The 22,800-nt window shown below is 32.9% G+C and overlaps 1 protein-coding gene and 2 long non-coding RNA genes across 7 annotated transcripts; 1 reads left to right on the forward strand and 2 right to left on the reverse strand.

Moving 5' to 3' along the window:
• Positions 1–3,301: 3,301 nt before the first annotated feature.
• On the reverse strand, positions 3,302–4,726 carry LOC110720121. Its single transcript, XR_002511275.1, has 3 exons — positions 4,011–4,726; positions 3,835–3,888; positions 3,302–3,420 (listed from the first exon to the last, which is right to left on the reverse strand). It is a non-coding gene; the product is annotated as an uncharacterized LOC110720121 (long non-coding RNA).
• LOC110720120 (histone H1.0-A-like) lies at positions 3,335–7,975 on the forward strand. Of its 4 annotated transcripts, none has more exons than XR_002511274.1 (3): positions 3,335–3,446; positions 6,695–7,061; positions 7,104–7,251. XR_002511274.1 is itself a non-coding variant. In XM_021899123.1 (3 exons), exons 2-3 carry the CDS (start codon positions 6,743–6,745, stop codon positions 7,835–7,837), a joined length of 294 nt encoding a protein of 97 aa, XP_021754815.1. In that variant the 5' UTR covers positions 3,335–3,446; positions 6,695–6,742; the 3' UTR covers positions 7,838–7,975. The 4 variants fall into 4 exon arrangements, 3 of the variants coding, with proteins under 3 accessions (XP_021754815.1, XP_021754812.1, XP_021754813.1); XM_021899123.1 differs by lacking the exon at positions 7,104–7,251 and adding an exon at positions 7,556–7,975 and having other exon boundaries at positions 6,695–6,754; XM_021899120.1 differs by lacking the exon at positions 7,104–7,251 and adding an exon at positions 7,560–7,975 and having other exon boundaries at positions 6,695–6,754.
• Positions 7,976–10,170: 2,195 nt separating this feature from the next.
• LOC110720122 lies at positions 10,171–16,883 on the reverse strand. Of its 2 annotated transcripts, none has more exons than XR_002511277.1 (4): positions 16,615–16,883; positions 15,728–15,850; positions 12,488–12,548; positions 10,171–11,599 (listed from the first exon to the last, which is right to left on the reverse strand). It is a non-coding gene; the product is annotated as an uncharacterized LOC110720122 (long non-coding RNA). The 2 variants fall into 2 exon arrangements; XR_002511276.1 differs by having other exon boundaries at positions 16,622–16,882.
• Positions 16,884–22,800: the final 5,917 nt, after the last annotated feature.

The raw sequence follows: 22,800 nt of genomic DNA on the forward strand, positions 1-22,800 counted from the left end.
GGTGCAGATGTTTCCGAGACAAAGCCCGTTAAAGCCACAACCATCTCAAAATCGTCTCGAAAGTAGTACAATTCTGAACATAAAGCCACCAAGTCCTGAGGAAAGAACTCATCATGGAGGCTATCCATAAGATGTACAGGCCTCATCACTCCAAAAACAAGAACATACTTATTGGATCGAAACAAATCACTAAGTCTAACTTCATCGCCATTCAATCGATCAAGATAATCCAAACCAGGAAAACAGGACAGCAAAGATGCAACAGTGAGGTCAACTTCTTCATCATAAAATTTAGAGTCTAAACCACTTTCCATCCAAATCAAACCTGTAGTTCAATCAATTTCAACTTTTAATTAATTCCAGACAAATGTCAGTAGAATCAAAATAAAAAAAAATAAAAAAAATAAAAAAAAAACTATGTAAACTTTCTTAATCCTATTTACCAAAATAATAAAATAAAAAAAACAAAAAAAAAATAAAAAATAAAGCTTTCTTAATCCTCTGATCTCTTAGTATATTTCTAATAGGATTAGGGATAAGGGTCAATATTATAATTTATATTAAATTACCCTAGAAATATACGAAGTGTAAAGTTATTCTTATATTATTCTATACTAGTAAAACTACAATTCTTTTTAAAAAAAAATCTTATACTACAAAAGTTATCATTTTCTAAATATAAATCTTACCCTTTATTAACACTTATAAATTCCCTTTCTGAGAAAGACTTTCTAATAATATTTCGTCTTACCTTTTCAAAAAAAAAAAAAAAAAAAAAAATTATAATGTACGTAGTATTAAATCAATTTATATTACTCTTCATATGTATCCATTTGAAATTCCATGTTAAAATACAATCAAACCCATTAACTGTCTATCATTAAAATAATAAAGAAAAAAATCATTACAAATTAGAAGTTACCCTACAAACAATATTACAAGACAAAATCGTGGTTTTACCTTTGTGAAGAAAATTAATACAAAGTATTAAAATTAAGGAAAATTTGCAAGGATGATCCTTTTAATTGGTTAACTTTGTGAGGAAGGTCATTTTTTGAAAAGGGTGGCACAAAAGGTCCTTTTATCGACATTTGGGTTGTGGGGAGGGTCCTTTGACCAAACTCCGACGTATTTTTTTTTTCTTTTATTCCCCTTTCCCTCTTTTCCCTCGATTTTCATTTTCCCCCTTTCCCCATTTATTAAACCCTAATTTCATAACAAAATTAATCCCAAATCTTCAATTCTTATCCTTGAAATTACAATTGAACGCCAATCAAAGCCATTCAACGTGAGTCGAAGAGGTGTAATTGCGGTCTTCCTGTTACTTGAAATTATGGTTTAATAATGGGGTGAAAATGAATATTGAGGGAAAAAGGAAGGGAAAAAAAAGGTCATTTAAGTGGTCACGTGATTTTTTTGCCAGAAAAATTTGCTCAACGCCAGAGCTGGTCAAAGGACCCTCCCCACAACCCATTGCCAATAAATGGATCTTTTGTGCCACCTTTTTTAAGAAAAAGATCTTTCTCACAAGGTCGACCACTTAAAAGGACCTTCATCGCAAATTTTCTTAAAATTAACTTATTTTTACCGTATTTATTATTATTATATTCTATGTGCAACCACTTTGTCTAATACAAAAAGGATCTAAAACCATAGGAAATAATCTAGACTTAAATAATTTAACCTTGTACTTTAGACAAGATCAATCTTAATTGAACTTAAATTATTATACCATTACAAACTTAATTGGAACTAATTGAATGTTATCAAATTTGATTAAAAACTTAGGTCATGTTTAATAATATTTTCTATCACACTTTATTATTTTTATGTTACACCTGAATTTAATATTTGATCAAATCAGAAAATCAAATCAGATCAAACCAAAATCATATTATACTAATCAAATTAGATTAAAATAAGCAAGAATAAAGTGAACAAAACAAGTCATTATTAGAATGTGATTGAAACTTCTTATACTATGTACGTAGCAGGCCCGACTCTTATGGTGTGCAGGGTGAGCAACTACACAAGGCCCAAAAGTCAATAGGGCCTAGGTTGCTCAATGGTCAGATGCAAGAGAATATGTACAAGTGGTTCGAGGTTCGATAATTGTCGTGAGTTTTACTCTTTTTTTTTTAGGTGACACAATTATAAACTGAATGGGGGGCCTACTTATTTTTAATCGCACGAGGCCTCCGTATACTTTTGGGACGGCCCTGGTACGTAGTATTATTAAAAGTTCTTATACCTTATTTTTGCACACCTAATCAAACTCATTGAACTTATAAGAGCTCATAACACATACGTAGTATTTAAACTAATTGTACTTATTTGAATTTATTTGAAACTAGATAGTGTCCATGCGATGCCCTTATATTAGTTCTATTTTTTTTAAAAAAAAATATGTCTTGTACAAACAAATTGTAGGCAATTGTTGTTTACTCCCTCCGTTTTTTAATACTTGCTCCATGTCTCCATGCGTGGAGTTTTAGGAGAAATTGGAGAAAGTATTAAAATATAGAGGTAGTGGGGTTATTAGAAGGTAAATTGGAGGAGAGAAAATCTAAAAGTAATAAAATTGGGTCCTACTAGTTGAGAAAAATGAATTAAATATTATAAAAGCTTTCCAAATAAGGAAATAAAGCAAGTATTTAAAAACGGCCGCAAAAAGAAAGTGAAGCAAGTATTTAAAGATGGAGGGAGTATTTGATAAATTTTAATTGGCTTGGAGATTGTTGTCATATCATACTAGATTAGTACCCGTGCGATGCACGATTAAACATTTTATATCTAACATAATTAAATTAATTTGTGAGAGTGAGGCGTGATTAAAACTTCATTTTCGATTTAAGGGATCATAACATTGTTTTTTTTTTTTATCACCGGTTCTTATATATCTCTAAACATCAATAATAATAAAAAAAAAAATTGTTGGTTAATAAATTACTATAAAAATATTACTAAAAGAATTAAGATGCAACCTCTAAGTAAAATAAAGGGAAAAAAATTAAGATGTAACTCGTAAAATAAAGGAAAAAGAATTAAGATGCAACTCCCACCAAGTAAATTAGGAAAAGCAAACCCATTTACCATTATTCTGAGTTCTGACATATCTTCTACCAAATAAAATAAAAAATAAACACTTAAAAAAAAAAAAAAAAGACCCCAAACAAAATAAAACCAACTTCCTAAAAGTTTATCCTTCTTGAGTCAAATGATATGATCATGGTAGAACAATAAACAATCTTAATTCAAAATTAGATATAGTGATAGATCCAGTCCATTGTACGAACAATGAAATTTCAGATATTTTATCTTTTCCTCTTCAAGAAATTGTAGAACATGAGCATATCATACTCGCAGGAGATTCAGATCCGAGATCTTAAGCCTTATTAATGTCGAAGCTCGATTCGATTCCTGCATGCAGAAAGTTTAATTGAAAGGTAAGAATCATGTTTTTTACATTCATATAATTTTTTAGTCCACTTAAATTATTTAACATACTATTTTGCTCTGGAAAATAAGGTACTGTGTACTTTATTTTCACTCCTAAAAATTTGGTAATTGCAATTTTGGATCATGTGTTAGAGTTTGATAAGAGTAAATCTTGATATTAGCTAATTAATAAGTATCATGAGACATCTGCTTTGTTTTATATATGTATCTTCCTCAGAGTATAGTCTTGGTTTGATAAGGATTACTTTTTAATGATATTAGTATCAACTTTTTTGACATTGTTTATTCTAAACGATTATAGCAATTGAGCATAGTTGTATTATTAATTCTAATTCAATAATTAGTTCTATAATAAGCTTATAGCTCTTGATTTACCTTCTTTTGGGAAGGTCGACAACCCCTTCTTGCTTAACGGAATGTGTGCAATGTCTGTAGCAAAAAATCAGAAATAATATCAAACACGTTACTGTAGAAATCATCAAAATATGTAGTTAAAAATGACAAATCTTTTAATTTCTTCTACAAAAATATTAGATAGTTAACGGCAATACCTTGTCACAAATTTTGGAAAACCTCCTTGTATACTACAGTAGTAGTAGTACAAACAGTCTGACCTTTCTCGTCACAAATAAAAATCAAGTGTATGATAAAAAAAAATAAAATAAAATAAAGAATAGAAGAGATGCATACTTATGTTTGCGAAACAGAGGTAATACGTATTTTCATAAAATGGATAAGTTATGATTTCGTAAGATGCCCATCTATTTATAGCAAAAATTAATTGATTTAAATTTTAAATTATGATGTTGATAAAATTAATTGATTTAAGTTTTAAATTTTAAATTATGATGTTGATAACTATACTCAATCTGATAAGATTAGTACCTGTGCTCAGGATAAAGAATATCATGTACACCTCAATTTTAGGAAAAGTAGCTTATTATTATAGATTAAGTTTTTTTTTTTTTTTTTTTTTTTTTTTTTTTTTTTGACGTATAAAAATAATAATGATAATTAATGTGTATCAAGATAGAGAACATCACGTACCCCTCAATTTTAGGAAAAGTAGTTTATTATTAATAATCTGTATCAAGTGATAATAATTTTTTTTTTATTATATAATATTTTCATAGCATGCAAGACAGTTTTGGGCGGGAAAACTTTTTATAATAAGTTGCCACGTGTCCCGGTTTGAGGAAAAATGACGTCAGCGGTTTCTACTTTAGTTATAGTTATAGATTATTTATATACAAAGTACGTACTTAAAAATAGAAATATTTACATTCAAAGTACATTACAGAAGGAAAATTTAAGGGAATATAAATGGTAGATAACTAGATTAATCTTGTGCGATGCACGTTTTGATCAAATAAAATTTTCTAATTTTTTAAAGGGGCGGGGCGGGGCATGCGCGGAGGGTGTGTGTGGGTGGGGGGTGTGCAGGTAGTGTGTAGGTAAAAATTTGTAAGTAGGATTGTTGTTTGGGCTTGAGTAAAATTTAAGTATTGGGCTACTAAACTTAAAAGGGGATTTTGTTTTCAACCAAAAACTTAATAGTTTAGTTTAATAATAATGAAAATCTTATTACTTTTACATCAAAATAGTTCATACTTATAAAATCGAAATAAAAATATTTGTATAAATAATAAATAAATATATTAAAAATATGGGGGATTACAATATAAATGGTAGATAACTAGATTAATCTTGTGCGATGCACGTTTTGATCAAATAAAATTTCTAAATTTGTTTATTTTTTCATACTCCATCCGTGTTTTAATAAGTGTTACACATTTCGAATACGACCGTGTTTTAATAAATGTTATACTTCTTTTTTTTTGGCAAAAAACTACATTAAAATATTATATCTCTCTCCCTTCATGGTCCCCACTCAAACCCACTACTACTTTTTTTATTATATCTTTCCTCTCACATTAATTATTTTTCAATAAAACATTAACTCTACCCGGTCAAACTGTAACACTTAAAAAAAACACGGAGGAGTACCAAACGTTAAACAAAAATATTCTAAAAACAAATAAAACATCCAATATTAAAAAAGAAAATAGAACTCTTAGAAAAAACTCTACGTAACTAATACTCCGTATCAATCAATCAATATCAATATATAATACTCAAACAGACACCAGGAATAACACGTGTCAATTCCTGGTGCTGTTTTTTTCCTTCAAAAAATCCTCTTTATCTTTTTTTTTTCATTTTTTGTCAATATATACTATAACCTACTTACTATAAAATTTGCACAATTGTAATAATTTTGATTCATATAGTTTCCATATTTATATTACAATATTATCTTTATCTTTTACTTTATATATTTTCATTTTTAGATTAGAGCTGACAATTGCGTCTTACATGTCATGTTGTGTTTTAGTTTGAGATTAAACGGGTTGGGGTACTTGAGAAGCTTCAACACTAACCCAGACCAACCCATTTAATGAACATGTTGTGTCATGTTGACCCGTTTCATTAACAAGTCAAAAACCCTCGACACAAAACCACTTTTTTCGTGTCCATTTCTTGTCATGGTGTCGTGCTATATGAAAAATATTAGCCTCACTCTATAAAATTATCAAAATTTCCATAATTTATCAGGTTTTTTTTCTTAGTCAGGTTGAGTCGTGTTAATAAATACTTGTATATTATAATTGTATTTTTTTCATGATATTTTTGTTACAAAAATATTATTTTAATTAAAGGAAGTGAAATTACCGTGCATGGCACGGGCCCTAATCTAGTTAAACTATTAAAGTACGAACGATTGACACTATGTTAAAATTGAACGCATGTCATGTTGTAATTAAAAATCACAAATTTTTAAAAAAAGCCGGTGTTCATTAAATTAGTGAATGGCGGAAAATTTGGACAACCAACAACTGCCAATTAAGTAGGGTGGCACGTGCGTCATAATGATTGCCAAAATAAAGAACAAATAGAACTTTCTCTCTCCTCGATTTTCTCTCTTCATTCATTCACCACTAGCTTTCTCTCTCCTCGTTTTTCTCTCTCTAAAAAGCAATTAACTGGCAATTTCGAGCGTGTTCTCTCTCCTCCATTGTTGATTTTTGAGCTTTTTCTCTCTTCTCCTTCACTTGTGAAGTTGTTATTTGCTAAATTCAAGTTCGTTTACTTATTTTTTTTAGATTTTTGTTAGTTTAAATTGTTTTGGTTCTTCGATTTTTAGGTTTTTTTATTTTGTTTTCGATTTTCGTAGTGTTTGATTCTGCAATGGTGAAGAAGAAGATTACAAAGAAGGCTGTAGATGCTGAAGAAGGTGTGTATATTTAAATTTTTCATCATTTTTTCAAATTTTCAATTGAATTTTCGCTTATATATGTCGAATTAGTAGTGCATGTTATTTTTATAGTTTTCTGTTGATTTTTTATGCATATTATGATAATTGAATTTTAATTTTGAAGTTATTATGTTTAATTTTGCTTTATTTTATTGTTCATTGTGTATAATTGGTTCAAAATTTGTTATACATGTGTTGTGGTGTTGTTATATGTGAAACAAATTTTGCATGTTTGTTTTCAGAAGTTTTATTCATTGCTTATTATTCTTCAAATTTTGTATGTTAGGTTTTAGTCAAAGAATGTTAATTAAACTGATTATTTGTTTAGGTTTTAGTTAGATTATGAGAATAGTATGCATATCTGCATTGTGTTTGTGTATATGTGTTTGAGTAACACTAATATGTGCATTGTGCATTGTGTGTGAGTAATAGATATATGTGTCATTTATATGCATGACAAAGGTTATTTTATGCTGTTAAAAGGGTCACTTTATGCTGTTAAAAGGGTCACTTTTTCATTTAAAAGGGTTACTTGTTGTAGTTTAAAGGCGACTTTATGCAGTTAAAAGGGTTACTTTATATATTTAAAAGGGTCACTTTATGCTGGTTAAAGGGTTACTTTTTCGGTTAAAAGGGTTACTTGTTGTAGTTTAAAGGTGACTTTATGCAGTTAAAAGGGTCACTTTTTGCATTTAAAAGGGTTATTATGCATATATTCTGAATTTTTCCATGAGTAATTTGTGAATTTGTAATTTATGGTTATTTCTCTGTATTAATTAGGTAGGTGGTTCAATAGGTGGAAATCGTTATAAATCGCCTTCAAGGGGAAAAGCAATGGATAAAGAGCCTGCTAAGGGAAAAACAGTACCTAAAAAGAGCAAGACAGTTCCTGAGAAGGACAAACCAGAGTCTAAAACTGTGAAGGCTAAAACTGTTCCTAAGAAGGCCAAAGCAGAGTCTCAGAAGGTTAAAGCAACTCCTAAGAAGTCTAAAATTTTATCTAAGAAGGCTAAAACGGTAGTTGATTCTGAATTGCAAGTGGTTTCTAATACTGTTGTGTAAGTATACATGTTTTTTTGTTTGCATTTTTTAACCACACACATTGGAATTTATGTTGAGTACTTTTAGTCCTAACCAAAATAAAGCTGTTGAAAAAATTGGTTTTGGTGGTTTATTACATTTGAAATTGAAAACTTTGAATTGTCAAATGGTACATTGGCTTATTGAACACTTTAATGGTGGTAGCTGCATGTTTACTATTGCTGCTGGTAAAGAGTTTGTAGTTACTAAAAATGATATATGCGATGTCTTTGGCTTGCCTATGAGTGAGATTGTTGTTCCTGAACTTCAGAAAAATCATGAAGAAGGTAGTGTAGATAAACGTATCATTTAGGCATGGAGATCTGATTATGGTCTTATTGAGAAGCAACCTCTACATTTGTCAAAATTGGAGTCTAGGATGGTTGATTTGGTTAATGGTGGGGAAGAATTTAAGAGGTGTTTTGTGCTTCATGCTATGTCTAGCTTCTTAGCTCCTACTACTAATAGGACTGTTTCATTGAAGTTGTTGAAGGCCGTTGAAGAAGTTGATGAAATCAAAACATTTGAATGGTGTTCATATGTTTTGAATAAGTTAAAGAAGGTTGTTCTGAAGTATAAGAATGATGAAAATGCTCAAAATGTAAGTGGTTGTTTGCTATAGCTTTGCAAATTATGTATTTTCATTGATTAAATTTTCAAGGAGAAAAGGAAAGTAGTACCCTTCCTTTGATTCAACATTGGACTGATGCGAAGATTAAGAAGCGGATCAATTTGGAGATCAAAGCTGGTGATTTTGGGCAGGGACCATTGGATACCCTCACATATCCTGTGTCACAGCCTGAAATTAGGGATCCTGTTGTTAAGAAAACTTGTGGTTTGGGATATGGTCAGGGGGCTTCTACAAGTGGTAGAACTAGCCGCATTCTTGCATTTGAGCTTCCGGAAAATGTGATGACGACTGATGATGAAATTAAAGAAATTTCAACTGATGTAAGTGTTTTTTTTTTAACATTTAGTTATTAATGTGCACTAAAGTTGCCCTTTATGTGCACTAAAGTAACCCTAAATATTCAGTTATAAGGGTTACTTTATGCATTTAAAATGGTCACTATATGCATAATAAAGGGTAACTTTATGTATTTAAAAGGGTAACTTTATGCGATATCCTGAATTTTCACTTATTTTTTATTTTTATTTGTTACATTTGTATAGTTTCTTATTAGTTCATATGTTTACAGGTTGTTCATGAAACATTTATTTTGGTTAAAAGAAATATGGATGTATTATTGTTGGTTCAATCACAGGGTTTTCAAGCCTTGAGATGATTTCTTCTCGCAGAATCGTTTCATTATCCTCTGATGATGTTGTTCAATTTCTCAAACTGCAACAACTACTCTCTAATCCTCATTACATGAAGCTTTTAGATGGTTTAATTGAGGAGTGTAATAAGATGAAGTTTGTCCATGAATTGTTTCGTGGTTTTTATGAACCTGAACAAGGTCATAAAAATAATGTTCCTGGAGATGAACCTGCACAAGCTTTGAATTTGAATAAGTCTGAGGATGATGTCAATGGTAATGGAAAAAGTGTTGATGAAGGTGTTCCGATGAATAATAACAAAGAAGTTGCTGGGCTTTCTGTAGAAAATGTTTCTGGAAGTATCATCAGAGGCAATAAATCTTTATGCTCACTGGACTGTGGGCCAGTAGGTGTGGATGTGCCTTTTGTGACACTGTTTTTGAGGGCTAATGCTCGGATTTACAAGAATTTGCCTAAGTTACATTTGGAAATTCTTGATTATTGTTTACTGAAGGATGATTCAATGATGAGGAAGTTAAGTGTCATTTTTTATGATAATTATATTTTTATATGTTTTTTTCCTTTATTTTTTTTAATGCTTATCTTATTTTTTATTGTTGCAGTGAGAACCTTGTTACTTTTGGGATGAATTTTTTAATTCCAAGCGAAGACATGGTGTCCCTTGCTGCTCCACTTAGGATTCGATGGTTACTACATTTTTGACCTATTGCAACCCCCAAATCCGTCGCATTAGACGTCAAAATCCGTGGCATTAGGCCTAATGCAACGGCTATGTACCGTGGCATCTGCTGGCGTTGCAATAGGTCTAATGCAACGGTACTTGACACCTAATGCCATGTCATCTATGGTCTGTTGCGTTAGCTCAATACCTAATACAACGACATAAATAATCCGTGGCAATAGATTACTAACTAAAAATTATGATCAAATTGACACCTAATGCAACGACAATTCATATAATTTTTTTATTAGTTTTATTATTATTATTATTATTATTATTATTATTTAGGAAAAATGGAAAAGAAAAATCCAACCTTTTAACTTTTTCTTTACAAAAATCCAACCTTTTGATTATTCCTCAAAAATCCAACCTTTATACCCCTCCTTCTTCAATAGGTCCATTACCTGTTAATGACTGATTTTTGTAAGTCATATTCCACGTGTCAGCTATTAATAGGTTAATTATTTTTTTAATTATTAAAAAACAAAAATAATTAAAAGAAGAAGAAAAAAAAATTTAGAACACCAGCTCCACCCTCTCCCTTCCCTGACCACCCTAACCCACCGCCCACCGGAACCCAGCACAGCCACCAACACTCACGCCCAGCCACTAACACTCACGCCCAGCCACCAACCCCGCCTCCGTCCAAACCCAAACCCCGCAACTCCAAAACGCCCAGCCCCAGAACTCCAAACGCACAGCCCCGCAACTCCAAGACGCCCAGCCCCGCATCTCCAAACGCACAACCCCGCAACTCCAAACGCAATCTCCGTTTCCAAACTCCAAACGCACAGCCCCTACCTCCATTTCCAATCTCCGTTTTAGCAATCCCGCAATCACAACCGCACCACCCTCCAACTCCAACCTCACGCTGCAAAGTTCCCACCAATCACCAATCCACATCCACCTTGCTCGCCACCACACGACACCAGCAACACAACCACAAACTTCAGCCCACCAATTTCTCTTCACCAACAACATCAACTCGCCAACAACAACAACAATTAATAGCTGATGTGGTTTAATCGAAGCAAATCGGTGGTGGCAGCCCCACAATCAAAGCAAATCGAAGGTTTAATTGAGCCTGGGCTTATGGTTTCGAGCAGAAGTAGGAGTGGGAGAAGGGTTTCGGTTCTGGCTTTGGGTAGGGTGGGGTAAGTGGTGGCAAAGGTGGTGGTGGCGACGGATGTGCGTGGTGGTTCTGTTGTTTCAGGTTGTAGGAGATAGGAGAGAGAAAGAGGAGTGAAAGGATTAAAAATAAAAAAAAAATAAAAAAAACTTTTTAACCAGTTTAACAGGTTAGAGGTCAAATGGATCTATAGGAGAAGGTGGGGTATAAAGGTTGGATTTTTAGGAGGAAAAAGTGCAAAATGTATTTCGTATATAGATATACATGAATTTATAAAAATATGATAATAAAGGGAATTTTCATTAAAAATTAATAGTACATACAAAATGTCGTACTTAGAAAAATAAATTACAAATAAATATCACTTAGAATTATATGTTTATTGTGTTAAAACATAATTCTGACAATAGTTTAGAGCAAATAGTATGACAACAACATAAGGAGAAATCTTTTATCTTCTACAAGATCTCTTGAATCTCTTGATATATTAACACAGCTCTCACGATGACATTAAAAGGAGGCCCTGAGAAGATAAGATCCGAAACAGTACATGTCACTACTCCACATAGACGTTTCCTGACTTGCTATTGTTGGAAATTTTCATACTTGGTCTCTGTAGCATATTAAAAAATTAGTCATGAGCCATCAGAGATAATCAAATAGGTGTAAAATATATACAGATATAAGATAGACACTATATATCAATATAAGTTAGGGACTGCCATAATAATTTTGATAAATGGATGAGGTGATCTGACGTAACTAGGAGATTGCCTTTTACACTAAAGAAATCATAAAAGAATTTATAAAGTACCATATTATATAAGTATCAGAAAATATAAGTGTGTAAAATAATAGTTGTTTGAGTTACCTGTAGCATCAATATGTAGTGCATAATATCAATATTTTATGTATGATTCATATCTAGATCCTACAACATTTTTAACAAAATACTCTTTGGGATAAAGAGAGATGTCACTTCATCACAAATAAGATATCATACTATAGGTTCCCTTAAACATGATTAATTACGGAATTAAGGAAAAAAAATGGACTTAGAAGTCCTGATTATAACCATAAATAATTTGTGCATTACTAAAACTTCAAGAATGGGAAGAATTATCCAAACCAATTTTCCTCACCTAAGTGTGCACACCCCCCAAGAAAGTTAAACTATACTCGAGGAAAGATCGGATCATACAAAACTCATGGTCTTACTTAACTAGTTCTTAGTAGAGGGACAATTAAAATATCAAATACTCAGGCTCATAATGAGCTGCAAATTATTAGTAATTTATATAAATTTAAAAACTTTTATTAAATCAATCAACACTTTTAAAGATCAAACCGTTAAATCATAAAATTATGTATTTTTAACTCATCAAAAAAATCATTAATTTAGATATTCATACGCAACATTTATCTAAACAATTATTAAAATAAATATTTACCAAAACACGCATTCAAAGGTTGTATCAAGGACCTAGCCACCTATACGTACCTTGATCACGTGAATAATTAAGGTACGATCACTAAACTTGACCATAATCGAGAGACTCCTCCTACACAATTAAAATAACCTTAATTAATATAAGGTTCACAAAATTAATAGTACACAAGACTATAACAAATACTCTATTTGTGCATGAACTACCTAAATATTAAATCTTATAACTATTACTATTATTATTATTATTATTATTATTATTATTATTATTATTGTTATTATTATTATTATTATTATTATTTCAAAAAACACAAATTATATAGTATCAAAGTTGTAATATAATATTAAACGGCTATTTCACCAAATACCACTGAGCACTTTAAAAATTCACCAAATGGCATCGGACTTTTTAGAAATCACCAAATGCCACCGAGTCTATAAAAAATTCACGGAGTGCCATTAATGAGTAACGGCAGTTAACTCCGTTAGTCATTAAGACTAATTATGCCACGTGGTGGTTTATGATTGGTTGCTTATTGAATTAGTAAATTAAATACTTAATAAAAAAACTTTAAAAAAAACCCCCACCCACCATGACCCAGCCCCAACCACCATATCCCCGCCTCTAGCCGGCCCCCACCGCGGTGCAACCCATCCCTGAACAACCGCACCTTCGACCTAGCCTAGCCAACCCGACGACGACGCAACCCAGCCTAGCCAACCCGCACCGACGACGCAACCCATCCACCCTTCCCGCGATTCACAAACTCTCTTTCTACCTCGACAATCCCTCCCCTCCCCACCGCCAACGACCAAACTCCCGGCCCCCTCCCCACGCCGGAGAACCCAAATCAGTTCATCCCCTCCGAGCTCCACCCCTTTCAATCGCCCAACGGAACCCTAAATCAAAATCCCAAAAAAATCAAAATCTAGGGTTTCGAAACTTAAACCCCCAATATCGATTTCCCTAAATTTGAAGCCACTCCCCACTGTTGGCGTCCAAGAATCCATCCCCGCTCCGGCGAACCTAAACCGCCCCTCCCCCTCCCATTTCCACCCCCTGAACCACCTCGCTTAAATCCCAAAATCGAAAACCTTAAAATCGAAATTAAGGGTTTCGATTTCAATTTTGGGGTTTTAGGATGTCGAGGATGGTGGTTTAGGGGGGGGGGGGAGGGTGGCTGCCGACACCGAAGAGGATGTTGGTCGTCGGTGGGGGTGGGGGCAAGGGGTTGGGCTGGCGTAGGGGCGGTGGGAAGAGTGGTGGCTGGGGTTTAGTTTTTTTTTTTTTTAATTTTTTTTGATAAATAAAATAAAATTAAAATGAACCAATTAGAATATGCCACGTGGCATATTAACTTTAATGACTAACGCCAGTGGCACTCGGTGAATTTTTATAAACTCGGTGACATTTGGTGAATTCTGAAAAGCCTGATGGCATTTGGTGAATTTTTAAAGTGCTCAGTGGCATTTGGTGAAATAGTTGTATGGAAAAATGGCCTCAAACAGGTCAACACAACACAATATACATTCAGCAAGATAATGCAAAGGCTCATATTACTCAAGATGATTATGTTTGGCAAGAACATTGTGAACAGCCAGGGTTCACTTTTATATTAACTCAGCAGCCACCAAACAGTCCAGAAATGAATGTTCTGGACTTGGGATTTTTCAGAAGCATCCAATCACTTCAACACAAAAAAATGGCTAAAACACCAGATCAGTTGATAAAGGCTGTGGAGGATGCATTTGCTGAGCTACCTCCTAACAGGTTGTTCAAGGTGTGGGTGACTTTGTGCCACACCATGAACCAAATTATGATAAGCAACGGTTCTAACAGGTTTGAACCACCACATGTGAATAAAGAAAAGTTGGAAAGAGAGGGCAAACTACAAGATGACATAGAAGCTCCTATGTGGGCTGTGATTGATGCATGGGAGAGAGTGTACATGGACAAGCCAGATTCAGATGATGAAGAAGATACTTTGGAGCATCACAATGAGAACACACAAGCACATGAAGAACAGAACACACAAGCAAATACAGAGCCTTATAGGCCTGTTATGCCCAATGATCATGAGGCATCTACCTCAAATGTCAATGCAAACTAATGTATGGGGGCCTAAGTCTTTAGAATTATGACATGTATTCTTGCAAATGTTTTGCCTATGACATTAGGTCATTTAAAATATGTAATCACACCCTATGTTATGAAATGAAACATGCACTTTTTATTGCAAAACTTAGTGCTCTAAAAATGTCATTGCACTATTTTTTAAATAAACTCAAATTGTCCCCAAGCATCACTGACAATCCAACCTCAACTTCCAGTAACATTCCATAGTCAGCAAAGGAAATAAATCAGGAACATACTGATTTATTCTCTAAGGACAGTAGAATGTAAGGGGTTTTAGGGTTGGGTATCTCAACAAAAAAGACTCATCATTGTAAATAAAAACAAGGTCTCAGGCCACTTAATGCATATCATTGAAGGCATATACAGGGGAATACAAGGTATAACCTTGACACATAAGCAAGCTCATCTAACCACACAGGAAAATGAATCACAACATCAAGTTACATGGCAAAAACAAAAACCTTTCCACATCATACTCCCATCACTCATCACTGACCTCAACAAGTCACAAAAAGTAAACATAATATTCTTCTACCAAATGGGATATTTGTAAACAGTTCAATAATCTAAAAAGCTAAACAAGAATCCAATTTGCAGAAGAATACTAAGTCATTTAAGGGAAGAGGTCTCAGAGTCTAATATTTTTATCATTACAGGAAAAATGAGCAGCCAAATGTAACTGGATATCATGCACATTTCCTAATAGGAAGATTGTACCTTATGGTCTACATTAAATGACCAAGATCCCTAATGCCTTCTAAAATGCGTAAAGCTTTCATCATAGACCAGAACATGCTCAAGACATATTAAGCAAAACCCCAAAGGCACCAACAACAAGGCAACCCATCATCATTCCCAAATTGCAACAACAACAAGGCAATTCATCATCATCATGAAGAACAAAAACATACACAACCACACTTGAAAATAGGCAACAAAACCAAACACAGGGCAACACAACCAAACACACTTGATAATAGGCAACATAACCAAGAACACATGATAATAGGCATTACCAAATTAAAGCAACATAATCAATATAAGAACCAACAACTGAAATCCAAAAAAGGTACTCATGTAGTCATGTTCATCAAACAACCAATCATCATGTTATAATCTGTCCAAACACAAACACTGTACAAAATGCCAAGGCATACCGATACTTAGCTGTGTGATTCATTATCAGAATCCTTTTTAACAACCAGCTTAGAAGGAGAGCATCCAACTGATGAGAGTGTGATTCTTCTGAACCAGGGGATTCACTCATGTACACAGGCAACCTGAAAAGCAAAAGCATCCAACTGAATCATGCATCAATGAATAAGCAAGTACTCATGACAGCCAAACATCCAACCAGCAAATTTAAATGCATATGTAAGCACTCATGAAAGCCAAACATCCAACCAGCAAGCCTAATTGAATATGCAATCACTTGTGACAGTCATACATGAGATCAAGAGGCTATAACAATAGGTCCTTTATTTTTGTTTCAACCATGAAACATTCAAACAACATGACTCATGTTATAACAATGTCAACAAATATAATGGCTAACCACATTATTGTTTCATAATTGAAAGCCCTCAATCATTGAACAGTGAACAATACATGCAATGAACAGTGAACCCTAAATCAAGTGAACACTGAACCCTTAATCAAGTTCAGAATCATACATCATCAACAAGGCCACATAACAACTGTGATTTAGGCTTAAAATCAACTAAGCAATTTGTACTTACATGATCAACAATAATCCGTAATAATCATGAATTATATTAAAAAAAATCACAAAATCGCAATCATTTATCAACAACACCACATACGAATCATGATTTAGGGCAAAAAACAAAACTTTACAAATTCAGCAAACGTTTATCAACAAAGCCTCATAATAATCATAGTAATGGACAAAATCAAGATCCATGGCAAAGAAGCACACTAACTGATTTTTTTTTTTAACAATTATAGTCTGATTATTTCAAAAAAAATTGTACAGAGTACAAAAAAAAAACAGATACAGGGAAGCGAAGAACATAATCGATACCTATCACCTTTAAAAAGGGCGGATTCACAAAATTAGTTGAGGGGTTTGATCCGCTTGAACAAGTAAAGTACCGATCCACAATTTTTCCAGCGATTTTGAACCCCAAATTGCACAAATTGAAGAGAGAGAAAGATGAAAATATTCGTTCTTCAATGGAAGAGGATAGAGAAAGAGAGAGATGTAGATCCAGAAATGAAGAGAGAGAAGTGAAGAGAGAGAAATGAATGTTACAAAGTGAGTCAGAGTAGAAAAAATCAAGGGAGACAATACATTTAATTATGGCACAAGTACAAAGGAAAATATAAGGGCATTTCCGGAAGCACATATAATACAGCCAAAAAATTGAGGGTATATCTGTCATTTTGTGTTGTTGTTTGGCACCTGAAATTGTGAAATGTGACTAACATTTTGGGTCACTAAAATTGGCAAAAGTGACTATCATTCGGGGCCGGAGGGAGTAGTTTTTAAATTTCTTAATTTGGGATAGATAAATTAAGAAATAGATTATGGACCAAATTTTTTTATATTTAATTACAATTTGAATTGATATTCTCTAACAAATAGTGAAAAAATGTGCATAGCATGGGAGCTAATCTAGTATAATAATTAAATTAGTCCCGTGCGGTGCACGGTTTTACCAAAAAAAAAAAAATTGCAGTATTGAACTACAAATACAAATAATCTTTTCAAAATTGTTACTGTATAAATTCATGAAGGTGAAAATCCTAACACAATAATTTTTATACTCGTATTTCATAAGTATGTATATATAAATAGCTTTAATTTCTTGTTAAATGATCAAACATCTACTCGTATAATAAATTGATAGATAAAATCATAAGCCTATTTAATGATATACTTATAATTAGCACTGTCAAAACGGTTTGACAGTTCGGTTTTGGTTCGGTTTGAAATCGGTTCGGTTTGAAATCGGGTCGGTTTGAAATCGGTTCAAATGTCTTACGGGTCGGTTTCGGTTCGGTTTAAATAATTATCGGTTCGGTTCGGTTTCGGTTTATTCTTGAACGGTTTAAATTCGGTTCGGGTTCTAAACGGTTCGGTTAGTAAACGGTTCGGTGCAAACGGGTTGCGGTTTGTTAACGGTTCGGTGTAAACGGTTTTTAACCCGGTTTAAATTCGGTTCGGGTTGTAAACGGTCCGGGTTGTAAACGGTCCGGGTAGTAAACGGTTCGGTGCAGACGGGTTGCGGTTTGATAACGGTTCGGTGTAAACGGTTTTTATCCCGGTTTAAATTCGGTTCGGGTTGTAAACGGTCCGGGTTGTAAACAGTCCGGGTAGTAAACGGTTCGGTGCAGACAGGTTGCGGTTTGTTAACGGTTCGGTGTAAACGGTTTTTATCCCGGTTCAAACAGTTTCGGTTTAGAAACGATTCGGTTCTTTTTTGGTTCAGTTTCATTTTAGTTCGGTTTATAACTGGTTCGGTTCGTTAACGGGTTCGGTTCTTCTACGATTTAACATTACTTGGATAGGTTTTATTTCAGCTTTACTAAATTACAGTTCGAGTCTGGTTTTGATTCAAAAAACCGGTTTTTTATCGAGTCGTTTGGATTTGGGCAATCAAACAGTTTTGGTTTGAAATTTTATACTACTTTCTAACTTTTTGCTAGTTAACAAGTTTTATATCAAGTCGAGACTTCATCACTTCATATTGAGGCATCATATTATATGCAAATTCTCATTAATTTTATAAATACATATCATGTTATGTATTTAGTTTAGCCATACTGATCTTACTAGTTTATTAGGAAGTAGATTATAAAAGTTTAGTGCATTAATGTATTATTGTTTTACTATCAGATTATTATCTGCTTCTTATTTGATCATTTAGTTAATTAATAATGTCATAATCATGATTTGATGAGTAATTGTGACATCGAAATTTTCAATTTGGTATTCGATACTTAATTAGTCAACAAGACTGATAATTAAGACTTGTTTATCATTATATATTTGCATAAAGTTATATATTACAAAGTAGTTTGATTTGTATAATCAAATAACACATTAATGAAGAAGAAGGTAATATTGACTCTTTCAACCGATTATACATATTAACATATAAATAACATATAACCATCTCATATTCTCATAGTTAAATATTATTAGTATAAAGGGATGAGAATCATAAGATTATTATATTTTTCTATATCCTTTATTGGTTTACCCCTAAGGCTTATGTCACTAATTACTAATTAGTAATTAGTAATTACTTAATTAGACTAACAAGTTAATAAGAAAGAGTAGCGTTTAACTTGAGTCTAATAGATCAAATACTGAAATGGTATTAGTATATTACCTAGTAGGATAGTCTAGTACACTGCTAATCTGTTATGCAACTATGCTAAATTGACAATTGCTGATATAGTCATATTAGTCAATCACTCATGTAGTCATAACTCATATCTAAATAAGTAATTTGTATTTATGTACTAATCTACTAGTCAATTATACAATTTATAAGTTTACACGATTACAAGTGTATTTGCTTATAGGTACAACTAAACTGATATAAAATAACCATATAACTAATCCGTAGTACTTCTTACTCTCTAAGATATATGACGTCATTATATTATTAAACAGTGTTCGATTTTTTATTAATCGCAACGCTAGACATTTACACGCTAACCGATTCACATTTTATAATTTAAAGAACTTAATATTTTAATGTGTGTGTTAAAAAAAAATTATAAAAGCTGATATTATGAAGGCATATTTCGTTTTATCGGGATTCGAGAAATGTAATTAGTTTTTTTTTGAAGCCATGTAATTAATTAATTGTATAAAATTTCGTTTAATGTTATTAAAATAAAATTAAAAATTTTGATTTTTACAAAGTGGAAAATTGATTTCATTTTTTTGGTTGACAATTTCATCAAAATATGAAAGGTGGGAAATTTCCCTCCAAAACTAAAAGGAAAAACAAATTTTAAATTTAGAATTTAGATATTTTGGTTGTTAAATAATTAAATAATATATTGCAAAAGAGGAAAAAAAAAAAAAAAAAAAAACAGTGGTGAAACGTGAATTGAATTAGCCTGGTTAGGTCATCTCCTCTTCATTCATCATCTTCAATTCGCCGTTTTGCTCCACATCAAACACTGATTCTTCGGTTCTTCTTCTTCATCCTCAAGCGCTGAATCCTTACTCACTCTGAAGTTCTCCAGTTCTCCATCTTCAATTCTTCCTCTCCTTCAAGCCGTCACAGCTCAAGGTAATTTTCAGTTAATTTTTTTTTTTATTTCGGTTTTTTTTTCGATCTCGAGTTCTCCATTGTCGTTTTTTTTGTTCGATCTCCAGTTCTCCATCTTCAATTCTTCTTCTCCTTCAAGCCGTCACAGCTCCAGGTAATTTTCACTTAATTTTTTTTTGTTTTTATTTCGGTTTTTTGTTCGATCTCAATTTCTCCAAATGTAATTAGTTTTTTTTCGATTTCCAGTTCTCCATCTTCAATTCTTCTTCTCCTTCAAGCCGTCACAGCTCAAGGTAATTTTTCAGTTAATTTTTTTTTTTATTTCGGTTTATTTTCGATCTCGAGTTCTCTATTGTCGTTTTTTTTGTTCGATCTCCAGTTCTCCATCTTCAATTCTTCTTCTCCTTCAAGCCGTCACAGCTCCAGGTAATTTTCACTTAATTGTTTTGTTTTTGTTTTTTGTTGTTCATATAATTCCTGAACTATAGACCAGGATGGCATATACTAATCACCCTCTATTATGAATATCTAAGGGACAGTGGGAGACAAATCTTGTGGTTATAAAAGCATTAGAATTTTTGTATGGTAGGGAACCCAATAAATCATTACACTATTTCAGTTTAAAATATCATTCTAATGTTATGATCAGGTATAAACACTAAAGAATTTTTGTGTGCTAATTATAGTTTAATGCAAGTTGGTTTGTTTCCAATAGAAAGAGAATCTTGTCATTTTAATCCATTGTTTTGACTTATTGAAGTAAATTAGATAAAGCAACTACTACTAATTTTAGTAATTTATAAATCTGGTAGTGTATCACTACTAAATAGTATGATTGGTTGGAAATTTTAGTGTGAAATAGTCAACACTAATTTGGTTCAGATTAGCTGGTTTAGTTTTGGGTGCATGGTATTAAATATTAATGGTTAATTAATAGAGTTATTTTAAGTTACAGTATATGTGAAAGTAATTTGCTTGCCAATTGATTTTAGTAATAGTGCCTTATTGGCTAACTTAACAGTTGTACTTTGTCTTCTTGGGGCATATTTGGATTTAGGCTGTTGTGTTTCTGTTTTTTCAGCAATGGAGCAAGAGTTTATCGGTTTTGATGAGGATTCTACTATTCAGAATCAAGATTCTACTCAACATACCACTAGTGGTAGTAAGCGTGGACGAACATCAGATGTTTGGAGGTATTACACCTTTTTTGATAAGATGGTTGGTCTTGCGCCGATAAAATATGCTCGATGCAATGTTTGCGGTAATGAATATAAAACACCAGGTAAGGCTGGTACTTCAACTTGTAAAGCTCATACTAAGACATGCATGGGTAAAAATCCACACCATCCAGGAAATCATGAAATTGGTGTTGAGCTCCCGTTTAATCAAACTCGTCATTTACAATTGCTTGCTAGAGCTATAATTTTGCATTCTTATCCTTTAAGTATTGTGGAGCATCATGGCCTTAGGGAAGTTTTTACGAATCTGAATCCCAACGTGAACCATGTGTGTAGAAACACTATTTTGAAATATTGTATTGCTGAGCATGATAAGTTTAAGTCTTTGTTGTTGCAATCTTTATCTGGAATTGAAGGTAGAGTTAGCTTCACTTGTGACTTGTGGACAGCATGCACTAATCGAGGTTATCTCACTTTAACGGCACATTATGTTGATAAAGATTGGTGTCTTAGGTCTAAAATTCTGAATTTTCGTTATTGTGGTCCTCCTCATACTGGTGTTGAGGTAGAAAAATTTGTGTTAAAACTTATTGGGGAGTGGAACCTTCAGGGTAAAGCTTTTGCAATGACTGTTGATAATGCTCGATCCATGGATGTTATGGTTAACCTTTTGAAGAAAGATTTAATGTTGACTTCTCCTCTTCCTTGTAATGGTAAATTTTTTCATATTCGATGTTCAGCTCATGTCTTGAACATTATTGTTCAAAGAGGTTTAAAAGAAGTTGATAGTAGTGTTCAAAAATTGCGTGAGGTTTGTAAATATATTGATTCTTCAGACTCTAGACTCACTCAATTTGAGCATGCTCTTCATGAGGTTAACTGTGTGTTTAATGGAAAGTTACGTCTTGATGTTGTGACTCGTTGGAATGCCACCTATACGATGCTCCGAAAAGCTTTAGAAGCAAAGGAAGCCTTGAAATTGGTTATCGATAGGTTTATGGGTTATGAATTCAAACTTTCGGATGATGAATGGGATACCCTTACTAAAATATGTAATTTCTTAAAGCCATTTTATGAAATCACTGTGTTATTTTCTGGTTCAGAATATCCTACTGCAAATTTGTATTTCGCTAGTGTTTTAAAAATTGAGCACACAATAAGTAAAGCGCATATAGACCCTAAACTTGCACCCATGGCAAAAGTTATGCTTGAAAAGTTTGAGGGCTATTGGGATGAATATAGTTTGATCCTTTCAATTGCTATTGTTCTTGATCCACGCTATAAGCTTGTTCGAGTGACGAAGATGTTAAAAGTGCTTTATGTTGATGAGGCATGTGTTGAAAAGGCGAAGGTAATTAAAGATGCTCTTTTGGAGTTGTACAACTTTTATTATTCTATGTCTTTCGGTGTTACATCAAGTACAATTGTTCCACCCTCCATCCCAGCTGTTATCGATAAATCAAATAGTCACTTGGATGATGACATATTCAAGGTAATCAATTTCTGTTTATTGTGGTTTACAAAATTAATAATTGTATGTTTTAATTTTTATTATTTAATAAAGCATTTTGTTTGAACTTTTCTAGTATGTTGATGATGATGATGATGAGGATGGCCCATCAAATCGGCCATCGATGGAGATTGATTCTTATTTGTGTACTCCTCGGCAACCAATTTATGAAGGGCAGAAATATGATGTTCTCAAGTATTGGGAATCTCAAATTAGTGTGTACCCCATATTAGCTGTTATGGCTAGGGATGTTTTGGCCATTCCTATTACATCGGTAGCCTCTG

The sequence above is a fragment of the Chenopodium quinoa genome, unplaced genomic scaffold (genome assembly GCF_001683475.1).
Source record: "Chenopodium quinoa cultivar QQ74 unplaced genomic scaffold, ASM168347v1, whole genome shotgun sequence".
NCBI classification, from domain to species: Eukaryota; Viridiplantae; Streptophyta; class Magnoliopsida; order Caryophyllales; family Amaranthaceae; genus Chenopodium; species Chenopodium quinoa.